Source organism: Pezoporus flaviventris, unplaced genomic scaffold, assembly GCF_033815535.1.
Source record: "Pezoporus flaviventris isolate CSIRO_AGI_PZ_B2104156 unplaced genomic scaffold, CSIRO_AGI_Pfla_v1 ptg000036l, whole genome shotgun sequence".
NCBI classification, from domain to species: domain Eukaryota; kingdom Metazoa; phylum Chordata; class Aves; order Psittaciformes; family Psittacidae; genus Pezoporus; species Pezoporus flaviventris.
Window position 1 is genome coordinate 44,153,778 of NW_026892584.1, and position 25,598 is coordinate 44,179,375.

At 41.1% G+C, this 25,598-nt stretch overlaps 1 protein-coding gene across 4 annotated transcripts in view; it reads right to left on the reverse strand.

Moving 5' to 3' along the window:
- The window catches only part of SYNE2 (spectrin repeat containing nuclear envelope protein 2), a 185,554-nt gene that overhangs the window by 27,070 nt on the left and 132,886 nt on the right, over window positions 1-25,598 (reverse strand). For all 4 annotated transcript variants that reach the window (XM_061464199.1, XM_061464198.1, XM_061464197.1 and 1 more), the window contains 15 exons: window positions 23,908-24,057; window positions 19,705-19,875; window positions 18,752-18,885; window positions 18,236-18,440; window positions 16,096-16,275; window positions 15,323-15,451; window positions 14,106-14,260; window positions 13,643-13,784; window positions 12,356-12,450; window positions 10,150-10,384; window positions 8,492-8,686; window positions 7,639-7,764; window positions 5,621-5,776; window positions 1,752-1,910; window positions 603-769 (listed from right to left, as the gene is read on the reverse strand). In XM_061464199.1, coding sequence (XP_061320183.1) covers window positions 603-769; window positions 1,752-1,910; window positions 5,621-5,776; window positions 7,639-7,764; window positions 8,492-8,686; window positions 10,150-10,384; window positions 12,356-12,450; window positions 13,643-13,784; window positions 14,106-14,260; window positions 15,323-15,451; window positions 16,096-16,275; window positions 18,236-18,440; window positions 18,752-18,885; window positions 19,705-19,875; window positions 23,908-24,057 — 2,399 coding nt within the window. The remainder of the gene's footprint in view (window positions 1-602; window positions 770-1,751; window positions 1,911-5,620; window positions 5,777-7,638; window positions 7,765-8,491; window positions 8,687-10,149; window positions 10,385-12,355; window positions 12,451-13,642; window positions 13,785-14,105; window positions 14,261-15,322; window positions 15,452-16,095; window positions 16,276-18,235; window positions 18,441-18,751; window positions 18,886-19,704; window positions 19,876-23,907; window positions 24,058-25,598) is intronic.

A 25,598-nucleotide genomic window follows, 5' to 3' on the forward strand; every position in this document is an offset into this window, starting at 1 on the left:
TTTCCATTTCATGATCATGCAGAAAATCCTGAATTTAAAAAATAAACTCATGGCATGGTCTTCCAGTTGCTTTTAGGAAAGAGACTGAGTAAAGAAATAGCACTAATATTAAATGAAATGTCATACACTTTTGAATGTAAGAAAGGAACATTATAATTATATAAATATGACTGACTACAGAGGTAGGCCAAGAGTCTATCACAAATTTCTCTGCATTCAGACATAGGGTGAAATACAGGCTTGTCTTAAAACAGGAGACTCTCCTAAGAGCAAAAATGAACTCTTACCACACTGCCTTAAAATTAAGCTGCAATTCAACACATGCAACAAAGAAATCACTTTGACGCTTCTTTTTATGCAGTTACCATTAAAATTATACTACATATGAGTTCTTAATGCTTTGCCCTCTAACCATCAAATAAATTAAGACATTTGGTGTCATAATACAGAAACAAGTCATAACGAAAAAACATTAACTTCAGTGTAATTTGACTCACAATAAATTTCAACAGAACTGAGAAGTTATGTCAATCTGTTTCTGATGGTCAAGTGCACTGGCCTCTAACTTATCTCATACAAAATATTGAAAATGATTTTCTTACCGTGCTCCAATGACATCAAAGAGATGCTGCCAGCGATCATTGATTTTGTTGAGTTTATCATTTATTTCTGCAACCCGGCTCTTGTTGCTAGCCTTTATTAGCTCATCGCCCATTTGTTTCAAATTAAGCTTATTTTCACTGAACAGATTTATTTCTTCCATGTAATCCTGATAAAATACACACAAACATTGATTAATTCCTGGGCAAAACAAAGCAACAAAACCAAAACAAAACTATCAGTTTCTTTTCCCATGTGTGTGATTTGAAGTCAGGTTTGGCTTGCCATGGCTGAGGTTTCTACATTAGCATGTAGAACTCTTTCACTTAAAACAAACTAAACCAAAATCAAACCTCAATGGAAAAGCACTCTCACAATGAAGCCACTATGAAAAACATAAGTAGCTTAAAGACTTGCAAGTGCCAGGAGCAAGTATTCCTAAAAATAGCAGTTTAATGTTCTAATTTTGTGTCTGCTTTCCTGATTTAACATAATTTTTCAATCAAGCTACCTCAAAAGAACCCAAATTCAAGTCAATGACAGCTTTATTTTGCTGGTATTATCCAGAGGAGACCTGGGATTACATATTGAGACATTTAAGCCATGGGGAGGAACACTGCAACAAAATAATGGTTCTGTTTAAAATCAAGCTAATACAAAAGTATTAAAAAGCACTAACTAGCAAGGAGAAGGGGGAAATTAACTTCTTGTTTGCCTGGCATAACACCTACCCCATGCTTCCATCTTTTCTTTGCCCTCTGAATACTATTTTTGTAATTTATGACAAGGGTGGAGGTGCTGAGAACAGTGAGAGGCTCCCAGGACACAGCTGAGCACCAGCAGGGAAAGCTCTGAGCAGTGCTGGCACCCAACAACCCAGACCCCCCCCCCCCCCCCCCCCATACTCACAAACATCACGCTCCATGCCTAAATGCAGTCAGGCAGCATTTCTGTTTTGCATTATGCTCCAAGTCTGAACATCAAGAAGAAGGTTAAGAACTGATCCTAGAAAAGCTCATCTTCTCCTAAAAGCCTGTACATACTGGTTTTATATCATGTATTGCTTTTGAGAGCCAAGGAAGACATGAGGAATGGTGTCTTTATAATGAGCTATCAGACTGCAATTGAAGAAAAGTGGCATTACTACTTACCTTTTGCAATTTGTCTATCATGTCTTCAATGCTAACATCTGCAGTCTGCAATACTTTGCTTTCCATTTGTACCAGCCAGGCACACAGCTCCTTATTCTTTTCATTGAACACAATCCAGGCATTGAGCTTGTCCTCGATCTCCTGCTTGTGGACAGACACCTATGGATAAACACACACATCAGCTGCTGGCAACATCTTTCTCAGGAAGGAACCAGCAATTATGAACCTTCTAATTTCTAGTCTGCATTGATAACATTCCATTTTGCAAGAGCAGTTATCAAATATCTCTAGCTTTCTTTTCAAAGCCAGCAAGCAGATTGTTACTGCATCTTATTTTGGATAGCAGAGCAAAAAGTTGACTAGCCAGATTCTCTCCCTCAGAAGAATTAAACTGAGTGACAGCTTTATACATAATGAGCTTAAATAACAATTTGAATATTCCTCAGTGAAAACCTGAAAATGCCAAACAAAGAACTACTACATATTGTTTAGTACGGTCTCATTTATAACACAAGAGAAATAATAGCTAGGTAAGTTCTTATTTTTCTGCAACTGTAAGAGAAACTTTGCAAGTACTGACTGTAATTATTTTGTTTATATAAAAACTTCCCTCTTTTCTTTCCGTTTGCTCACCAGTTCTTGGAGAGCTTCCAAAAAATCAGCATCAAAAATCTATCCTTTTTATTGAGAACTATGGATTTTTTTTTTCCCATCAAAATTACATTTGCCACAATGGATAAACAAATTGTCTAGACAGAGAAATTAAGGTCTGATGCTGCCTGAACCACCAAAGTTAGTATCACTGCTCCAACATCTCAGAAAGAAGCACAGTCACTCTTCTACTAGCTAACAGTACTTGGTTTTAGCCTAGGGGTCTTAAATAACACTTTTTTATTCATTTACCTGTTTTGATGGATTCCTGTACTAAGATATATGGGACAAAGGAAGCGAAAAATGGTTGAAGTTCTACTAAAATAAAACAAGACAAACAACTAATCCTTTACCCTTGACAAAGAACTCTGTGTAAAGACTGAGCATTTTGCTTGCCTTGGCCATAAATCGCCACTCTAAATATCACCCAATGGCAAGAAAGACTCCCTCTTCACATCTCATGTGCACCATATACAACATGTGACTCCTCAAAATTCCACTAGTGATTCTGCTAGGCTAATCTCTAACACTATTTTGTACCTCAGGGTCAAGTTAAGTGTGGAAGCAAGAACAGCTCCACATAACACCAGGATCAAAACATAAGGCACCAAGTGATCTTCCAATATATTGCTTTTGTCCTTTAAATTTCAACTTCTTTTTTTTAAGCAGGGAATGGAGAATGAAAGTGATTCTGAATTTTTAATGCTGATATAAGCAAAGAGGTGGGGAATGAAAGTGATTTCTGAATCTTTAATGCTGATCTAAGCAAAGAGATGAGCCAAAAGCACTGTGTCTTGGGAGACCATCTTTAAAGTTCTGAATGGGAAGAAGTCTCCTGGAGACCTCAGGGACCTCAAAAAGCCTCCCTAAGAAGGCCTCTGCTCTGGGATGCTCCCTCATTCCTTCAGCCTCAGAAGTATGAAGGGTAAATCCTTCATCCTTCTTCTACCACTTGCAGCATCTCATGGAATCAAAGAATAGTTAGGGCTGGAAAAGACCTTAAGATCATTTAGTTCCAGCCCCCAATCTCCCTTGTGCTGATACAACTTAACTTGGTCTGTGGAATAAGACACTACGCATGTCAGCAAAACCACTGTTACAATCCTGACTCAATTTTTGCCTGCTAAGCATGGACAAGGCAGGATTTTAAGAGCAAGAAGCACCTTTTACCTGGCTAAGAAGTACAGACTGGGGGTAAACCAGGAAAAATCTCCCAGACAAGTGGCCCCTTCGAGCCACTGCTTTGAGCACTTTCTCCTTGGACCAGGTGCTCTGGTACCAGCTCCATTTTGTCCCCACAGTATGATGCAGGAGCAACCTGAGCATTCCCAAGGGAGGCTAAAAATTCTATCAAGGTCAGGTGCAACCTATACCCTAGTGTTCGTTAGGACAGGGTACTTGCTGATATAAGTAGTTGAATCTTTGACCTACATGTAGCTTGCAAGGGCAGCTATGTAAACACTAATCACTTGCGTGCATATGCTCACTAAGTGTACAAGTGTCCCTGCCCAGTCTAGCACAGGCATATGCCCGCCCTGCTCTCGTGGCTGTGACAGATGCAGAGTGGTTCCATCTGAACAGCTTTCACCTCTCTGCATCTATACTGCAGATTTTTCTTCACACAGTACATCCTGACTCCTCTATTTTGTTAGCCAAAGCAAGGCAGTCATGCTAGCAGCACAACCCATCAAGTCTGCTTTCATACCCTTGTGTCTAGCACTGAGCATCGGCGCAGGCTGAGCACGAAGGCCCACCAGGGCTGTGTAAACATTTCAACTCTTCCCTCCACTCCAGCACGGAAGAGATTCCTCCCACTACAGACTTGTGTGTGCCTAACAGTGTCACATTAATGTCACCCTTTTCTTGTCTCCAAGTCAGACCGAACTAAATGTTGTTCCCTCAGGAAACTAAAATGGAAATTTTGAATAAAATCAGAACTTTAAATTACTACAGGAAATTACTACTTGGGTGGAGTGTAGTGGGGTACATGCAAAAGACAGGTTAATTTTCAGAGCTGCTCACAACAGTTGAAACAGCATCAGCAGATGACCAAAAAAAACAATAAAGTTCTCTCACTTACAGGTTCAACCACAGATTTCCATTAGGAAAATGGTTCAGGCATTTTGATTTAAAAAAAAAATGTTCTATCTCAGGAGGGGGAAGGTGTCTCTGGAATTATTTTCAGAGTTCAGAAAGAATTAACACAGAGAAAGCTGGCTGTAGATAAAGGCAAAGCCCAGTTTAAGCCAAATAAACTAAATTTTCTTTCCCACTGCAATGCAAAACAGAATCCAAACACCTAACCCAGATTACTATTTTCATCACACCGAAGTTTTTGAAATAAGCACAGCTGTTCATTACTCTGGCAATATTCCCACCAAGACTGCTTTACCTTTGGCCAATTAAGGCTTAGGCACAAAATGCTAACTCACATAATTACTGCTTTACAAAGTGTAAAATAAAAGCTATTGACTTGTGAGTAAAAGAGGCAAGAGTCTGGCTTGTGGGCATGTAGAGCCATCCAGCCTAACTTAAGACCCCGAAGTATTTTACTTCTTCCAATCCTGTTAACAGGGTAAAGCAAACACACAAACTGCATAACAATGTCCCGAATCAAGTTCATGTGACTTTGCTGGTAAATGCTCCCCAGCAATTTTACACGCAGCACTAAATTAAGTGTAATATAGCAACAAGCCACAAAGAATGCAAATGTTTCGCAGCATTGTACTGTTACAGAAAAAACAAGTGAGGTCTTAATGTGTTTAAACCCAAGGAGCCAGTATTTAAACACATCGAAGTTTTCTTTATCAGCTCTCCTGGCATTTTTTTAACATCAGATTACATGACCTCCCCCTTCTTCTCCCTGCCTCATACCCTCAGGCAATTCCTGTATTTCTCCCTCTCCCCTACCTCCCTCCTCCCTCCCTTTGGCAGCCCAGAACAAAGCCACCTATTTCGGTAAACAGCTGCATCAGAGCTCTGCGCAATTCAGGCATTCACTAGTTACAAAGGGTTTGCAAAGAAGAAAACTCAGCAGTCTAGGTCCAGGAAACAAGGGCAAACTTCAGCCCTGGTCAGCAGTACCAGGAGAAACCACGCTCCCATCCGAGACCCAGTCCAAGAGAAATCCTAAATCCTGCCTGCTAACCCGCTGCCCCTTTGCTGCCAGGCCCTGTTAACGGCCCACTACAAGACTCCAGAGGAGGAGGAAGCCTTACCCGCAAGCAGAGCTCTCCCCACTGCCTGTGCAGATGTTCAATGTGCTCCTTGAGCACCGATGCATCCTCGGTGAGGACCCAGTCCACCAGCTTCACCGTCCGGGCTCGCACCTCCTTCATACTGTGGGCCCAATCTGCCAGCGACTGCTCCAGCTCCTGCATGGAAACGCACCCAGAACAAGCCTTGGCACTAAGCTCCTCTAGTTTCCAAACCTGCTCGTTAATCCTCTGCCCGGCCCGTGGGGGAGGAGAGGATGGGAACGTGCACAGCACATGCAGGCTCTCCGGTGGGCTGAGGGCCAGCTCCGAGCCCCCGGACTCCAGGGCAGAGCTGTTGAGGAGTGTGGCAGCCCCGCTGCATGATCCCTGCAGCCCCCCATGCTTCACGGCAGCGTTCGGGGTGTCACATCCCAGAAGGCATGCGCCCACTTCTTTTTTTCTATTATTTAGGCCAAGTTGCTTTCCACCAGCATTTTTTCCCCAGTTTCAGCTTATGCATTTAAATAAAGTAAATTTGGTTCCCTTGTCTAATTAAGTGATTTAACAGGCACTTCTATCAGACTGTGGAGATTTCGAACTGCTCATTCACAGAAACAGTCTCTTTTCTCTGTTGTTCCTCCAACTCTCCTTTCCCTTTATAACAAGTTTATACACTTTCCTATCAGTGTTAAAATTGTCACCTAAAAAGCAGAGACACCACTGCACACATCTGGGAAACATGGCACTCTACACACCAGGTACTAGTCTCTGTTGCAAAGCAGTTGCTGGGAAGGGTCATTGGCTCCTCTAACAAAAACCAGCTCCTACAGAGGATCCAATTTGTCTCATTTCAGAGGGCAAAAATGGCGAGTGTTTGTATCAGGAGACGTGTGCTGGGTCCAAGCCCCGTGAGCATTTTCAGAGGTCTTCTGAGCCTGTCACTTACCTAAATCATAAAAGAACTCTGATCTGCTTCAACGCTGGAGGAAAAAAAAACCCACAACCTGAGACTAAAATTTACTGGAGCTCACGACAAATCACTCCCTATGGATGTGCAAATATGCATTTATATATCTTGACAAGGGCTGAATCTCTGCATTAATTGAACTAATGATGGAATTTCACGGGACTTTGTATGAGCCTTGTATAAGGTCTAGGCTTATAGAGAAAAACAGCTTTATTCCATAGAAAAGTGAAATGCAGGGAGAGGAAAGAACGTCCCCCCCATGCCATTTTGGCCCTTTTTTTTTATTATACTGTGACACCCAAGAGTAGTAACTGCAGTGGCACTGTCTGACCCTGATGCCTCTGCGGCTAAATTTCTCTTACTAGAGTCAGGGGCAGGAGCTGTGTGCTGCCATCTCACAAATAATTCAGGGCTACAGCAAGACTGCTGCTGTGGGAAAGGCTGCCAGAACTCACAAAGAAGATTTCAGACAGCTGATAATGAGTTCAAAGCCTTGGCTCGTTAATAAGCTTATTTGTTCCCACTACATAGGTCAACAATTCACTTCATAAAAGGATGATGAAAGATTGACCAGTCCAGACAAAATGCCTCCTACCACTTGGAATTACTTTCCTTGCCATTTAATTTTCAGGGTGCACTATGGGTTGCCAGGGTTTCTGCCACTCCCTTACTCTTAATTTTCCTTTTCTTTAATTACGGTCAGATCCCACAGGTGTGCACGGTGTTCTGCAGACATAGAAAGTCTCTTGCTTGAGGAGCTCCCTGTCCAAAATGGACTGAAAACAAAAAGGGAGATTCAGCCACTAGGACAGCAGCCAATTGAGCTGAGACCAGGAGCTTTTTTCCTTTTGTTTAAGGAACTGCTTATTTTGTAAATTAAGACTGTGGAAAGGGAGCAGAAGCAGGAAAAACAAAAACCAAACACTACTATTCTTGTTAGCAGCAGTCAGGATCATATAAAGGAGAGAAATGCACTGTCACTAAAGACAGGTAAGAAAGAAAACTGATTTTACAGGGATCAGGTGTCCTGCAAAGACTACATCTATTTAAATACAATAAGGCAGTTTGATACCTTCATGTGTTCCTTGGCTTTGTAGAGCTCTTCATGTTCATTAGGAAGCGGATCTTTTACTTTCTCCTTTAGCTCCTGCAGCCTGCTTTCTAATTCCTTTGTTTGCTTTTCACAGCAGTCCCAGTTCTGCTCAAGGAGACACAAGGAAGTTATAAAAGGTGAAGATACTTCAGTATGACATACTGAACCACATGGATATGTTGCAAAATAGCCTCTTCAACCAACTTAAATAAACAATCATGTGCTCTGGTTATTTGCATTTTCTTTTCGTTACATACCACCCACAAGAATTTGACTCATGGATTTACAGAACTTGAACCCTCTCTTGTATTTAAGGTTTGCCTTACAAAGCATTTTTGCCCATCTTGTTTTGTCCAACCCAACAGGTGTTAAGCGTAGTCTTTGGTTTTGGGATAGTACTGATGACAGCATGTGTGCTGTTAGCCATGAAAGAAAATTCACTGCTCTAAGGAAATGGCTACCCTTCTTTTTAGAGATGCAACAACAGGAGTATCAAAACCATCTAAGCTGAATTTTAGCTCAGGCTTCACAACCCAAAACAGGAAAGCTCTCCAGGCCACAGGGATCATGAGAATAATCAGAGCACGTACATCCATTGCTGCAAGAAATGGATGCCAACCCATTCCCTTTGGAGAATCAGGGGATCAGTTTGCCGCAAGCCCTAATGGCATATGACAAGCACTTCTCTCAGAGCCCCTCTGCTGTAAGCAGCAGTTCAGCATTTGCCTTGTTGCTAGAGAGCTCAGCCCTGAGGACAATGGGGCAGGGCAGCTCTTGAGACCCAACGTCAGAGAAGCAGGTGCTGCTCCTCCCTGGGGAGGGCATCATGTACCTGTATGGTACTGCTGAGCTGCATTATCTTCTCCTGCAGCAGGGTCTCGGTGTTCCCCCAACTCTTCTGTAATTGGATGAGCTGCTCCTGGAGAAGAGTGCTGGTCTCTGGATCCGAAACAGTGTGCAATTTCTCCCCGACATCAACTGTTAAGGAGTACATGGCTTGCCACCTCTGAAGAATCACTGCCTTAGCCTTTAAAAGAGAAATAAGAAAGTTTCTAAGCTTTTCTTAGCAAGCTTTAGAAGCACACACCTGGCATTTCACTAGGGAACAAGTGAAGACATACAAAGGGAGTTTCAAGGCACTATTTGTTCACATTCATGAAACAGTAATGAATAGCTCATTTCCTATCTGCTTTTTTAATTTCAGAAAAAACAAGATTCTTTTTGATCTTATTGATAAAATTGTACAGTAGCTTTTCACAGACTGAATCTATAGAGTAAAACTGCAGCAATTACAAAAAGATGGAAATTCCGTTGTATGAGTTATTCAGAGTAACAAACCAGTTTAAGTTCTGCTAGTACCTCTAGCATCAACAACTAGCACAATTTTTTCGGAGATAACAAGTCTGTTAACCATGACATGTTCCAAGTGAAGTAAGCCATCATTAATACTTTGCTTGAAACACAAACTGGTCTATAACACAAGCAGATATGATAATTGTTTCTTTCTGCAAAACAACAGCAGGAGGGAAGGCCAATTTGGAGTAGGAGGGAGAAGACTTTTATGGCTTTTCTCATGAAGGAAAAGCATGAATGCTAACTTGTAAAATCTACTGAAAATCATCTTCCCACAGCAGGTAAAAATACAGATGAAATGAATATGGCAAGCACCAAAAGGAATGGTGGTAATGTGCTAACCCATCAACATTAGGGGTGCGGGAACACAGTAAATCTCAGACTGTGTCACTAGCATTCAGTAATATATTTTTTAAGGGTTTTAGATTGCTTTAAGTAACCGTCAAGTTCACTGCTTGTTTTTATTTTCCTATAAAACAAAAAGGTGCATAATTAAATTGAAACCCAAAATATACAAAATTAACAAAGGAGAATGTTGGGGTTTTTGTTCTGTTTATTGTTTGGTGTTGTTTTTTTTTTTTTTTCTCACTGCATGTAAAATGCAGAACTCAAATGCTCTGAAGAACTGCTGCCCAGGTCTGTGCATCCTGGAGTGGTGGCTTCAAGGACAGACCCCCTTCTAAGTGCTTTATTCTGTGCTCCCGGCTCCTCCTGCCTGTCCCTGCACACACAGGACCCATATAGCCCATCCTGCCACGCATGTTTCTGCTTCCTTCAGGTGAACTGCAAGGCCTGCATTCAGTAGCCATGTCAATAAGATCCACACATACCTAGAGGGTATTTGTTTACCAGGGTTTCTGCCTAATTTCCCTAGCACCCTGCATTTCCATGTTCATATCAGTAATATTTTTAAAGCATACAAGGCTACTAAATGACCAGGGAGTTTCCTGGTATAATGAGTCTTTCACAATGTCACTGTTTTCTCATCTGTGCTCAGCTTTAAGACAAAGTGTCAGCAATTGGTTTTCCCCATAAAGCATGCAATCATTTTTTTTTTTTCCACCCTACTGGACAGAAGTTGTTTCAGTCTGAGAAAAACCCACATATTTTAGATTTATGAAGAGATAAATACGGTACCTTGCAATCGTAAATTAGAATTCTAAGCTGGTAAAGGCTATAGCAGTCCTGGCTCTTCACAGCTATAAGGAAGCTGTTTGTATCATCAAGAAGTCTGCTGAGACTCTGCAGAGAACTCTTGAAGAGCTGCCACTGGTTCATGCGTCCATCAATATCCATCTTCCTCTGCTGAACCATCCGGATGATATTCTGCCACTGTTCTTTCAGCAATGTGAGCTTGGAAATAAACTCTGTTCTGTAAATGACAAATGCTGAGTGTTAACATATTTTGATCTCAAGGCTGCATTTTACAGTAATTGTGACGGATTTCAGTTTGCAACATTTTAGGCCAGTCATGATGCTCAACTATGCAAAAAGCTCCATGCAGCCCTAAATTCACCCTTGCTCTCTGTATTTCATCTTTTATGCAATCTAAAAAACTTTTTATATGATACAACAATGGATAATGCAAGTCATTCCTGCTGTTGCGGTACAGCAACATACATAGTACAGCAATCACAGAAACAATAAGCACTAAACACTTCCCTGAAGAACAAGAAGGTCAATGCAAGTAAGACAAGGTCTGTGATTATGCTGCAAAATTGATCTCTGCTTTTACGAGGCTGTAAGCAGGAGTTCAAACATCACTGTATCCTACAGCAGCGGGACCTGACTGCAAAGTGAAAAGGCTCTGTGTTGTTATTGAACCCATTCAAGCCATTTTTTTGCTTCTTCTACAACATGGTTTACATCACTGAATCATAGAATGGTTGGGGTTGGAAAGGACCTTAAGATCATCTAGCTCCAATCCCCCTGCCACGGGCAGGGACACCTCACACTAGACTATGTCGCCCAAGGCTGTGTCCAACCCAGCCTTGAACACCACCAGGGATGGAACATTTACCACTTCTTTAGGCAACCTGTGCCAGTGCCTCACCACCCTCACAGTAAAGAATTTCTTCCTTGTATCTAACCTGAATTTCCCCCGTTTAAATTTAAACCCGTTACCCCTTGTCCTATTGCTACAGACCCTGATGAAGAGTCCATCTCTGGCATCTTTGTAGGCCCCCTTCAGATACTGGAAGGCTGCTATGAGGTCTCCACGCAGCCTTCTCTTCTCCAGGTTGAACAGCCCCAACTTTCTCAGCCTGTCTTCATACGGGAGGTGCTCCAGTCCCCTGATCATCCTTGTGGCCCTCCTCTGGACTTGTTCCAACAGTTCCATGTTCTTTTTGTGTTGAGGACACCAGAACTGCACACAATGATCCAAGTGGGGTCACACGAGAGGAGAGCAGAGGGGAAGGCTAACCTCTCCTTCGACCTACTGGTCACGCTTCTTTTGATGTACCCCAGTATATAGATCCAGCAGGTCTAGCTGGAGTGATTAAGACAACTCCTATCTATCAATTCTGCTCCTCTGCAGGAGGCCCTGGCCCCCAGAATAGCTCTTACACAAACACCTGTGTTTGTGGAGCTAGTTTCCATACAAAAATCCAGCAGCTTTGCTTAGTTTAGTCCTACCTCCCTAGCAGCTTTAAGCTAAGCTACGGTTTTCATACTGAAGTGGTCAAGGGGAGCACACACAATGTCCTGCCACATCTCTGGGAGCAGCAAGCTCTGGCAGAGAGGTGATGTGTTCACAGCAGAAACACCTAAGGCAGTTGAACCTCTGCTTACAGTTATTACTTGCTGCTTCACACTCTACACTGATTGAGAGAAAAGTAAGGTTTTTTTTAAAAAAACAGGTTTAGTTACTATATGTTTTGGATTGTGTGCTGGTGACTCAATGCCCTATCATGCGTGCCAAGGGAAACGTAGATAATCTCAGACCTCTGCACTTTAAAAAGTAGAAGTCTAGAAAGAGAGAAAGGATCCTTTATATGCAGCATTCTCATTATGCTCTGTAAGAAAGTAGCTTCTCAACCACTGTAGTTTCAACAACTCCAGGGTAGCAGTAGCCCAGGAAGCCTCCTGTTCAGGAGTAATTATTTTTGTTAGACAGAACATCCAGTTATGATCCAAAACGCAGTCTGGCCAGGGCACCAGCATTTCTTTGTCTTTGCATCTCTTCACACTTGTGCAAAATGTGCCATGAAGTTATTTAAAGAGTGAACCAACTCAAGAATTTGGGTTTATGTCCTCATGAAAACAAAGATTCAACACATCCAAGGAAGAGAGCATATTCACTAAATTACTGAGATTTTAGGGAGAAAATCTGATAGATTACCTTTGTGCTGCTTCTTCAGATTCCAAGGAGAGTAGAACTTTTGCTGTGATAGAATTACATGTCTGCTGACTTATGGAAATCTCAGTTTGCAGCATCTGAAAATACCATAAAAACGAGTTTTATCTATTCATTGAACAACTTTCGCTGTGAAAGCTGCTTCTGCTTCTCTAGAGGGGCAGCTTTTATTTAATTTTAAATGCTGAAAGCTCTATTATTTTCAAGAGCTAGCATCAAATGCATCCTAAAAAATTCCACACTTTCTGGATAACAGGAGGAATTTGCACATATGCAATAGCAGAACCCACCACGAGCTGCGTAAGTAATCTGATACCTAAAGTTTACTGGACTCATTCAGGAGAAATGCAATCTAGACAGAAATCCATAGAAAAGGTGTTAAAAAAGCTACCTATAAGGGCGAATTTACTCTTTATCACAACAAGTATAAGTTTATTCTAGAAATCAATGACTGAATTGATCAGGAGAGTCTAAGTAAAAGAGAGAAAATAACTTTCTGTAGACCCTAATGAGTATCACTAACATCACTTAATACCCCATGGAATTAGCGACAGCACTTTGGGTAGTGTTAAGCTATGCTCCACTGCAGCAGCACAAAGCTCACCCTAACTGTTCATGATGTTTACCATTTACCACTTGGTTTTACTTTATTTATTTTCTCTATTTTGGTTGCTTTCCCACCCTCCCACCAATAGGACAAAGTCTGTAGACAGACACTTTGCTCAGAATTACATCCACATGCTGCCACTAGCATGCAGCGTACCTTCTCCTCCGAATGGATAGTATCATACGCATGTGAAACACTAACAACTAGCAAGTGTTTAGGAAAATGCCAGAGAAAACAGATTTCCACCAAAATCTGACAACTGGTCAAAATGGAAATATACTGTGAAAACATTTTGTTTTAAGTGCAGTTCTTCCAGAAACTGTTAAGGTTCCTGCCAGATTGCCAACAAACTGCCTAGCTAGTTGCCACAGGCTTCAGTGCCCTTGGACAGGCAGACAGGCAAGCAACCTCACAGTTGGAGAAATCTAGGACTTCCATGACACAGCACTTGAGGATGCAGTCCTAAAGGTCTAATTGCTGCAAAAAAAGGAGCCATTCATTTTGAAAAAAGATTTTCACATTTCAAAGTTTTCCTCTCAATAAGTACAAGGCCACATTTCAAGAGCGACATGCTCTGTAAAACTCTGCCCAAGTCTAATTTCAAAAGGTGTAGCATTTTTAGCGATTTCCCCCCAAGATGCTTCCATTTTTGGAGTTAGCTTTACCTCATACACTCTTTGTTGCTCTTGCAGTTCTTCAAACCGTACTGGAATATTTGTTTTTGAGGTCTCTTTCATTTTTTCTAGGAATTTCATCCAGTTTTCACATTTCTGAAAGAACTTCTTTTCATCATTTTCAGTTTCCATGCTGTAAAACAAAAGAAATAATCAGAAACTATTGTGTTGTGGTTGTTTTTCTGCCTATGCTTGCATATGGTCTAACATGGGACTTGGTAATAATAACATGGTGGGGTTTTGCTTGGCACTTTGCTACCTTCTTCACCTATGAATATCCAGATTTTTGCTCCAAGTGATTTGGAATACACATAGCTACTGAAAGGGCAAGAGTTCAAGCTTGGAAAGCTTCTGAGAAAGTTAAGAACACATTGTAAGACTTCCCATGCTTTAATTTGGTTTTGATTATTCTCACAGAAATGGTTAGTGGTGATTTTGTGTTTGCATTTCGGACCTGCAGTATTCCAGAGCAGCTGATGTTTTCTGACTCCACTGCCGAATCAGGCTCTGCATTTTCTTCAGGATGAAGTCACTGAGTGGCAACCTAATGCTTGCTTCATTCAAACTCTCTATGCTTGGAGAAAGCTCAGCAAGCTTCAGAGTGTGATTCTGGAAGTAAAAAAAAAAGCCAAATTAATTGCAAAAAATACTGCCTTTGGTGCATTTCAAAGAAATACAGAAGCCTATTCTCTTCTGTAGGAAGCATCTGAATGCTACACATCCAAAGTGCTCAGCCAAACCCCAAGCCATTTCTGTCTAACTTCAGCTATAGGAAACAAAAAATTCGCAATTCCCTTACACAATGTCCATTTTTCCAACAGTATTGAACAGATACTCAAGTGCTGGTACCCATATATTGGGGCCCCCAACATAAGAAGGAATTGGATCTGTAAGAATGAGACCAGAAGAGGCCATGAAGACGATCAGAGCGCTGGAGCACCTCTCCTGTGGAGACAGGCTGAGACAGTAGGGATTGTGCAGCCTGGAGAAGAAAAGGCTCTGAGGAGACCTTAGAGCAGCCTTCCAGTAATTATAGGGGCCTACAAGAAAGCTCAGAGGTCTTTTTTTGCAAGAGCATGCAGTGAGATGACATGGGGGAATGGCTTTAAACTGAAAGAGGAAAGACTTGGATGAGATACTAGGAAGTAGTGAGGGTGGTGTGGCACTGGCACAGGTTGCCCAGAGAAGCTGTGGATTCCCCATCCCTAGCAGTGTTGAAGGCCAGGTTGGATGGGGCTTTGAGCAACCTGGTTTAGTGGAAGGTGTCCCTGCCCATGGCAGAGGGATGGAACTAGATGATCTTTAAGGTTCCTTCCAACCCAAACCAGTCTATGATTCTGTGATTGATTCTATGATTTACTTTGACCCTAAATTGAGGGCAACAGGTTAGCTCCACACCAAATCTGGGGAAAAGGATCTTCCATCAATCTCAAATCTATGTGATTTTCCTCCCCTCCATGCAGGTGTTTGGCCTGCAATGTGTATCTAGACTTTTTATGAACTTATATCACTGCTTTTTGTGTTTTGGATGAGATTATAGTTACTCTGATGGAAATGAGGTAACTATAATGCTTGGGACACAAAGAGTTTCTTGAAGTAGGCAACAGTTGATATCCTGTAGGCTCTAAAATCCTGAGTACTATCTTTTTGTACTTGGCAATCCGAACATACCATGAGCAACTCTGAGTCGTCCGTTTCTCCCGCTAGACAGAGACTATCAAAGGCATCTATGCAATTATTGACATTGCTCTCCAGTGTTTCAAGGCGGTTGTTGAAATCCTCCAGTTGCAGAAGATTGAACTAGGGTAAATATTGCATATTTATGTTAATTATTATTTAATACACAGTATACAAAATACACAGTATACAAAAATTTAATACACAGTATACAAAAAGGTGCAATAAGCAGTACAGTCAGGAAACCAAAAAGATGTTAAACCCGAATTCACCTGTATTTTTAACTCACTCACTGAACTCTTTCTTTTTGCACTGGATAAAACAAAAATCTAAGCCAAAGCAGAGGACAAGAAACCGAATCTCTAAATCCTGAGAGATTCATCTCTATCTGGAAGGAATAAGGGTACCTGTGATACCTTTTTGTAGCTTTGGGATGTTTGATTTTTTGTGAAATTGGAAAGCCAAAACTTAGCTTATCAGAGAGAAGAAACTTGTGAAAATGAGTTTCCTTTGAGCTACACACAGAGCATGTTCCCATGTGCCTACAGCCAAGGCTGTGTATCTTGCCTGCACTCTGTCAGGGGAAATAACTAGGGCTGGAATTCAACTTTTTTATTCCCTAGGTTGGTTTCTTTGGGTCAGGGAGAAGAGCACTGGGAAAGTTTCTTCTTTCTGGTAAAAATTATTCTCCACATCTCTTAGAATATCAAAGCAGCACGTTTCAATAAGGAATGAATGGTAGCTGATTTAATATTATAAAAAAATACCTCAAATTCATGTAACTTCCTCTGTACTGTCTTTTCCAAATAGAACGGCCTCTGGAGTGGTTCCATCTTCTCCAATAGAAAGGCTTGTACAGCTACTCCAGCCTGCTGTTTTATCCTACCAGCCATCAAAGAAATCTGGTCACGGCACACTGTTATGTTTAGAAGGTCCTGCTGTAAATTCTGATGAGAGAAGGGGAAAGAAAAAAAAAATGTCAGCAAATGAATCAGATCATCAGTCATGTGCCAATTTCATTTAGTATCTTTTTTTTTCTGTAACTGAGTTCTTTTTGTTGATCTCCTTTGGGAGCCGAATTCAGCTATGGTGAAAGTTTCAGTCTTTTACTGGGAGGATAATTGGAAGTGCATCCTTTGACTCTAGTGTTAGAAAAGGTGCAGTTCAAAGTTCAGTGAACACCAGAGACTTCAGGCAGTGGGATGCTACTACTACAGAGGAGATTATGGAGAGAAATCAGAATATTCTTCTCTATAGAATGAATATACACCAGCAGATGGATAAACTGGCCCATGCTGCAGATGAGAAATGCTATCACGTTACAAACACATCAGTACTTTGGATCCCTTAGTGATGGAGGATTATGGATTTGGTTTTATTTGTTTGCCTTTACTACAGAAGTGATGCTATAAATTTAAACCCTAAAGATGGCACAAGAACAAAGATAAGTCATGTTGTACTTGTTCAATGTACTTTATCAATTTTTTTTTTTAACCTGGACAGCTGCAGTTTACTTATAGCTAAGAAATCCCCTGGAATTTGCCACTGTATATTGTCTTTTCTGTGAGTACTGAACAAAGACTTCTGATTGATAGCAAAGAACAAACATGTTTCCCTAAAAATCAAGATGGCTATTGGTTCACAACCCCTGTCTTTGGAAAGGATCATGCTGTAAACTGTCACTTCAGCCACTTAATAAATAACCCATTTTGATTTCCTACACTCTCTCTGCATTTATTTTTATTTATTGCGGTGACAGAGTTCTATAAATCCATAATTTTTCCTAATATAGACTAGAGAAAATATTAGAGATATTAAAATACAGTTTTGTAATGCATATGCATTTTCAAATGCACATAATCATATGCCATATCACTGATCTCCATTCTTCTAACTTGTCACTTTAAAAAAAACCACAATAAATTCTGTGTATCCTACTCACACACACCAGGACAGGATCTATACTGTTAATGGCACTCTAGTGGTTATGCCTTGCTTAGCACGTGCAAAACTCTTCCCAAAAAATTCCAGAAATGTGATGCCTTTTTGCTGACATACTGATAAATTTATGTCACAGCCATTAACAGATCAGAAGAAAGTGAAAATGTTTTGGTCTAAACTTTGCTGCTGTCAGTTGTTTCTGACATAGAGAATTCATATATTTCTTCCTTTCTCATAATGTGAAGTTTCTTAATTGGCCACAAGCACAATGGGGTAACTTTGGACTCCCTCCAATGTGTGGCTAGAGGTGCATAAAGCATGATTAATCACTGCTCTGTCCTGAAACAGGATTATTGTATTTCTTTATTGCAGTGTGAGAACCTAATGACAGCTTTGCTGCCTGAGAGAGTGAACTGTACCCTGTGGTCTCAGCATGAGATCTCATTTGCCTGAAGTCAGAAGCACTTAGAATAATCTAATAAGCTTAGAAATCTGTGAATTTATCAGACCAGGCTAAAAGAAAAAGTACCAAACCAAAATAAAGCCTATCTGAAGACTGCAGAAGACCTCAAAATAGTCTGGTGTTCTGGAAAACTGGTCTTTTTTCCCCAGTTCTAGTAGATATTATCTCTCCTCTCAAGCAGTGCCCCATAAAGTAAATAATTTTTGTTTAATGATTCTTTCCACCACAGGTCTGATTCTTTGTATAGAGCAGAAAGGGGCAAAGATGGAAGACAATTGCTCCCTTCTCTCTCTTCCCATCCTATGTTAACTCTTGTTTTGTTTGGTCTCAGGATCTGGTCCAAGTATTTAAAGGAAATATAAAGTGCTTGTTACTGGAAAAAATCCACAGATTTTTTAGTTTTCCACTGCCTGGATTTGGGTGAGGAGGGGGAAGAAGGTATTCTTGCTCAAAAAAAAAATAAAGCCTGGTTTGTTACAGGCAGCAAAAACATATTTATGTACCCTTAAATCCTGTATCCTCTTCGTCAGGGTTTCTATCATGTTATCCTCAGGCATGTGAGCATCCAAGAGCTGAGTGCACTGCTCTCTGTGCTGCTGTAACTTGGCTGCCGCCTCCGTGCATGAAGTATCAAAGGGCTCCAAAAGCTGCAGGGTCACTTGTGCTGCCCGCAGTTGATCTGTGATGTCTTCATTTACTGAGTTCCACCTGCCAACATATCAAAAGATAAGAGCACTTCTCTAGCAGATTCTCCTCCAGAGTATGATTTGGTGTAGGATTCCTGTGGGAGTTTCTTTGCATTCATACCCATGTGATTGAAAGCCCACTAACAGCACCATTTTGTGCTCTGATCCATCACAAAAAGGTAGCCTCAGTAATTCACCACTCAGGTACCCTTAGACAGGTGAGTTGTATTAATATGGATTTACAAATCAGACATGTTCAAGTTCTGCTTCAGCTACTTTTTTTTTTTTTTTTTTTTAAATACTAATAACTGGAGGTCTTTTCTGCACGCTTACCTAGTGTGTGCCTCCGTGCACTTCCGTTCAATAATCTCTGCAAAGGAGGGAGAGCACTTCTTCTTCAGGTTACTGGCAGCAGCCTGGAGCTTGGCCAAACATTCTTCATTGTTCTCTGATTCATCTTGAAGAGACTGCAAAATGGATTAGAGCAATTAGTTGTGGAGATGAACGACCTAAGTACAGTTTCCCTTAGAGTCTGGTAGGGATAGGGTAGCAATAATGCCACAGGTCTGCAGCATGGATCAAAATGTTTGTGAAAAATGTGATAAGACCTGATCCTAAAAAGAGGTGAAATGGTTCAAGTTTAAAAAATAAAAAAATTGTTCAGGAGGTAATTTATTTGCTCTTACAGAAACCCCTCATTTAACAAACCCACAGCCTTGAACTGATTAAATTAATTCAGTGGAAACCAGAACGGTTTTTATTTTAGGCCACTGTTTCAGGAAAATTTCTACTGGCAATAAAGTTGACCTGACAACCCCTCTCCATGGCTGCATGAGGACCTGATGCTTCACATTGGGATGCTTTTCAGCACGGGCAGAAGACTAAAAACATCAAGGGATCTTTGCAATCCAAAATAGAGGCTTTGCAGGGAGACAGACTAGCAGCTGACCTGTACTTATTTCTTGAACCTTGGTACCTAACTTTCAATGAAGTTGAATTTATGCACAAAATATAGTAAGAAGTCTAAAAATAGTCCTCAGTATCACAGAATCGTTAGGGTTGGAAAGGACCTTAAGATGATCAAGTTCCACCCCCCCGCCATAGGCAGGGACACCTCACACCCAAGGATCTCTGGAGGTAAAAGAAAAAAATAATAAAACTCCACTGAATTTGCTCATATAAATTTTTCTATCTTTTTTTCAGTTGTGTTTGGGGCTTTTTTGTCTTTGTTTAAAGGCACAGGAAGAAAGTTATTTTTGGAAGTAAGACAACTTCAGTAGATTTACCTGAAGAGTTTTGATCTGCTTTTTCAAAGCTTCCAGTGACACCTCGGAAGGTTTACACTGGTCTATGCAATACAAATATCTTGTCGTCATCAGGCTGACTTCTTCATAAGCTTCCTCATATACTCTCCACTGCTCCAGTATTGACTGCATTGAGGTCTTTAACTGTGCAACCTGCAAATGAGTCACTCTTGTTACTCCTTCTTAAGTAGTCTTGACATATAAAACATCTTAAATTGACGTAAAATCTAGGATCAGTGCTCACTCCATGACAATCCAAAGAACTGGAGTATTTTCCTACTTGGTAAGGAACTGTGCAGGCTTCAAACCATGCATATTTCACGGAAACAGAAATTTAACCAAGGTTCAAAGGTAGCACTATTCTGTCAGCCAAAACTCCAGAAGAACCCAAAAAGTAAAAGATACTGACATAATGAACTGCTTATTTCTTCCTGTCAAAATCAACCTGACATGGGAAGAAGTTGAGAGCATTAATATTCTTAGGAAGCATATAGTTTGATCCAGAGATCAAGTTTCCTTTTAGAGAAAATTTGAACAGAAATTGCTTTGTATGGAAGAAGACGCTACTACGATACTCTGGAGAGATATCATCTCTCTTATCCCATTGTGCTTTAACAATGTAGGCCCCTCTGAATCACAGTCTAGGAACTTCAGGATTCTCATATAAAACTAAATTATAGATATCCACTTTCTTTATCTCTTTAATTGCTGCACTTGTTGATATGGGGGCAAGCATGGTTTCTATTTGCCACATAGTCCTAGACACTGCAAACACAAAATCACAATCCTAACTCATCATTATTTGTTCTTTTTACCCTTCTCTATCTGGTAAGTATATAAGGCATATCATATGATCACAGGATGGTTTGGGTTGGAAGGAACCTTAAAGATCATCTAGTTCCATCCCTCTGCCATGGGCAGGGACACCTTCCACTAAACCAGGTTGCTCAAAGCCTCATCCAACCTGGCCTTCAACACTGCTAGGGATGGGGAATCCACAGTTTCTCTGGGCAACCTGTGCTAGGTGCCTCACCGCCCTCACAGTAAAGAATTTCTTCCCAATATCTCATCCAAGTCTTTCCTCTTTCAGTTTAAAGCTATTCTCCCTTCTCCTGTCACTACATGCCCTTGCAAAAAAGATCTCTCCAGCTTTCTTGTAGGACCTTATAATTACTGGAAGGCTGCTCTAAGGTCTCCTCAGAGCCTTTTCTTCTCCAGGCTGCACAATCCCTACTGTCTCAGCCTGTCTCCACAGGAGAGGTGCTCCAGCGCTCTGATCATCTTCATGGCTATCCTCTGGGCTAATTCTTACAGGTCCATAACCCTCTTGTGTTGGAGGCCCCAGAGCTGAATGCAGCATTCCAGGTGAGGTCTCACGAGGGCAAAGTAGATGGTGACAATCACCTCCCTTGACCCGCTGGTCACACTTCTTTTGATGCAGCCCAGTATATGGTTGGCTTTCTGGGCTATGAGTGCACATTGCTGCACCTTGATGAGCTTCTGGTCAACCAACAGCCCCAGGTCCTTCTCTTCAGAGCTGCTCTCAATCCATTCTCCACCCAGCCTCTTATTTGTACTTGGGATTTGCCTGACCCAGATGCAGGACCTTGCACTTGGCCCTGCTGAAGCTTATCCTGGGTTAGATTCAATATTCATCTAGTTCAATATCTATTTTAAGTCATACCAGTACAAGATACTTTTAAGAGCATGAAAACCAGGCAAATGAACAAGCATAGGACCTGACAAAAATAGATGCTATATTTTAGTTCTTACTATGAATCCACATAATGGAAGATGAAAACTTTTCTACACCATAGTTCACCCTAAATATACTGCATAGATCATTGTATCCTAGTATCCAAGTTCCAGGCATGCATGTGTTGATGGATTAATCATCTGTGTTCGTATCTGAATCATGGTATAGGTGGGAGGAATCTTTACTTGTTTTTTGTAGGCTGCAGCTAATTACCGCCACACAAGGAAGATGGAAAGACATTACGCTCATGAGAGCTCTGGGCCACAGACTCACAGTCTTGAGATCAACCTATGAACAATGCAATCAAGGTATCGCATCTCCTTAGACCTATGTCTGAAATCACATCCTGGCTGAGCTGAGAGCAGTCATCCATGGGAAGTAAGCAGTATGCAGTGTTTCACTGTACGTGCAGACATTCTCTGCAGCAGATGGTTGTTTATTATCACAAATTTGCATCTAAACAAATGTACTTGTTATTATATCTTCTGCGCCTATCAATTAAATCTAGATTAAAAAGATCAGTTCCAAGTATAAAGAGGATATAACTACAAAGACAAACTGCTGGAGAGTCAATTTGCATGGGAAACCAATCTGCAAGACTCTCCCTGAAACAACTGGAAACTTCATAGGATTTGAAGATAGCGAAATCCATCCAGTTGTGTTGACAAGAGAATAGCTGGAGGATGGAAAAGCTGCAGTGAGAATGGGGCAGGAGTAAGTACCTTCCACCAGTGTACTACAGGGGAGAAAGACCAGGGCATGAAAGAGAACCAGATCAAGTAAGAGAAAACAGGTTTCTGGTTCCAACTTGACAGAAAAATAGCAGTGCTGTTTTTTTTTATTTTTTATTTTATTAAACTGCAGATTATCTACTACTACTACTTCAAGATCAGACTTTCTCTCTGTTAATACATTAATTTACATTATGGTAAAGACTTCAAAAGAAAATCTTAGGAAGGTTAAAAATAAGGAATACTTTGCATCTTTTTTGTACCAGCTCCTGCAATCCTATGAAGAATACCGGTAAGACTGGTGGTAAGAATATGCACTGGAGGAAAACTAAACTCAAACAAAGCTTTTATCTGGTTTACAAGTCTGTCCATTTCACACAGCTCAACTACCCTGAGAGAATGAGCTTCTGGGTGTTGTTCTGCACTACTAACCAAAGCCAAATACTGTCTGAGCTCATGAAGAATTAAGGATTTAGTTGTGAGTTGATTTTCTAGCTTCTAAATGAAAAAAGAAAAAAAAAGGAAGAGTGGTACTTAGTTACCGGCTAGGTTTAAACCACAACAGTCCTTTTTTGCACCCAGCATGGGGATCAAAGGGTTGAGATAATGACAGATTTGACCAGGGTGTGTCAAAACAAATTTGCTATAAGCATTCATTATATTGTATTAATAGCCACCATTCACAATGTTATTTGCTCTTGTAGCTGTTGCACTTGGTCTCAGAGTTCTGTAACACCATAATTACAGCCTGCATTCCCCGTTTTGGTGTTTACTGGCTTTGGTGCCTGAGCTAAGGTTCTTGTTTTATTGTGCTTTGTAATAGTGGCTTGTGATACGGTAGAATCGCTGGTCATGAAACTTATCTGGTATGTGTTCTCACCATTTTCATCGCCTCTATATTTTGGGAGCCATCTAACAGGAGCTATTAATAATTATACCTTTTGCCATTTCTCCTCGGAATGCCAACCAATGGAGGGTATCTCCCTCACCAGGTTATTTACAGCAGCATTTGAGAAGTTTGAAAATTTTGACTATTCTTTCAGCATCTTGGGATCCTTAAACCAGCCTGGCCCTACCGCTAGGAATCAGTATGTTGTTGAATACAGTTCATATCTTGCTTAGGCTTAAACAGCTGTATGTGAGCCATTCCAACCTGCATGAGAAGCACTGCGGCTTGAAGGAGAAGAAGAGGAACTGAAGCTTCAGCGACAGCCACTGTGGCTGCTCAAATTCCAGTGACAAGGATTTTGGCTGCTTCAGCCCTTGCAACACACACTGCAGAGCTACTCAAACTCCAGTGACAAGCACTGGAGCCATTTCAATCTCCACAACAGGCACTGTAACTACTCAAATTCTGATGACTAGTATCTGCTCAAACTCCAGCAGCATCAATTGCAGTTATTTTTATCCCCTTGACAAGCACTGCAGCCACTCAAACCCCAGCAGCAAGTATGGTGGCAATTCAATCTTCGGTGACAAGCGCTGCAGCTGTTTTAGTTCCTGTGACCAGTACCTGCGACTACTCAAACCCCAACCACAAGCATGACAATGACCCAAACCTTGGCAATGAATAATACAACTGAACTAGAGAACCAGTTCATGTTTACTGGACTCTGTGGATCAGATGGCCTGGCACATCAGTCAGAAGGTGGCAAAAACATGTAGTGGAGGAAATCTGAATGCAAACAAAGCTTTTACCTGGTTTGTAAGGCTGTTCAGCGCTATACTCAGCTCAGCTAATGTGACAGGCTGAGCTTCCGGGGTTTGTTCTGCACTACTATTCAAACCCAAACACTGTTTGAGCTCATCAAGAGTTCTGGATTTAGTTGCAAGTTGATCTTCTAGCTCCTAAATTAAAGAAGAAAATAAAAAATACATTAAAAAAAAAAAGGAAGAGAAATAAGATCTTTTGATAGATCATAGAAAAACGTTCTGTGTGAAAAGCTTAAAAGCTTCTCTAAAACAAATGTGTGATTCTTCAGCCGTGCAACAAAACCACCATTTCGACTCTCATACAGAACAACTGTTTTACAGGAATTTGAAATGATAGTGACTGCTTCAGACAGTGTCCTGCAAGTAGAGCAAGAATCAGTCCATTTAGTATCAGCATGAGCACTGTACATCCTACTTGGGAAGGACATAATCAGGAGACAATTCCGCAGCCACCACGCAGGCCTCTGTACCTCTCCTACATGATGCCAAAGTTTTCCTGTTAATGCAGCTGAACGTTTTCTTGGGCAGGGTAGCATTCAGGTCTCGTCTGTTCCACCAGACAGATGTAAGACAGGAACTGATTTTTAATATGAGAGTCCCTGACATTCTAACTACTTCTAGACAATTATTTTCAGCTTGTCCTCCCAGGCGAGGAACTTCACTGAAATCAATGGAAATGCCTGGGAGAATAACTTTCCCCCAACACAATCAACAAGTTTATAAACTAGTCTTAACATGCCAGGGAAAGCTCAGCAGTAAGCTCTTCGCAATGTGAGTAAATATCCATACATGCAATGGGCTGTAAAATTTTCCTGTAACACTATACTTAAAGCCATGACCATTTCCCTTCCCCCTTCTTACTGTCCCTAAAACATTTTCAAATTTAGACCTAACTTTTATTGAGAAAATGAATTTTAATGAAACATTTTAGCCACCTGCATGCTAGCAATATACGTTTCTGGAAGCAGGTTAGTATTTTAGTCAGAGATACCCTGTGCCTTTCTTCCATTCTGGCCCCTCAATATATTTCAGAGTACTTCAGAGACACAAGTGTGTAACAGAGCACTCTGGGCAATAAAAGCAGCCCAAGAGAGAACCAACAAGAGAGAGATGTAACCATGGCAATGGAAGAACAAATATTCCATGTTAAAAAAATAGAGAGGGAACACTGTAATCAATGAAAAGAGCAGACTGTCAGAGAAATAGGAGCCAATTATTAGTTGGCTCCACCTATACTTATTTTGAGGGAGCTGATGCCTAGTAAAACACAACAAAACCAAAGGACACCCAGATGCCTGAAGCTGGTGCAGACAGACTACATTCTGTGGCAAGAGTAGAGGGAGTTGCTATTTTTCCAAATGGGACTGTGTAGTTTTCCGACACTTTCACCACAGTTCTTCAAACTAATGGGATGGATAGCTTTTGCCATGGCTGTGCTGAACTGAGAACAACTTCCTTTGGAGACATTGCGGAATAAGATCTACAGTATTGCTGCACAACATTCCAAATACCACAGAACAACAGCAGACGCATCTTCAATTGGAAGAAAAAAAACATAAAATAGCAATTCACATTAAAAGTGTGTTGTTGTTAAAGCCCAGCCAGTAACTCAGAACCACACAGCCACTCACTCACTCCCCCCCTTCCTCCCCTGCTCTCAGAGGGATGGGGAGGAG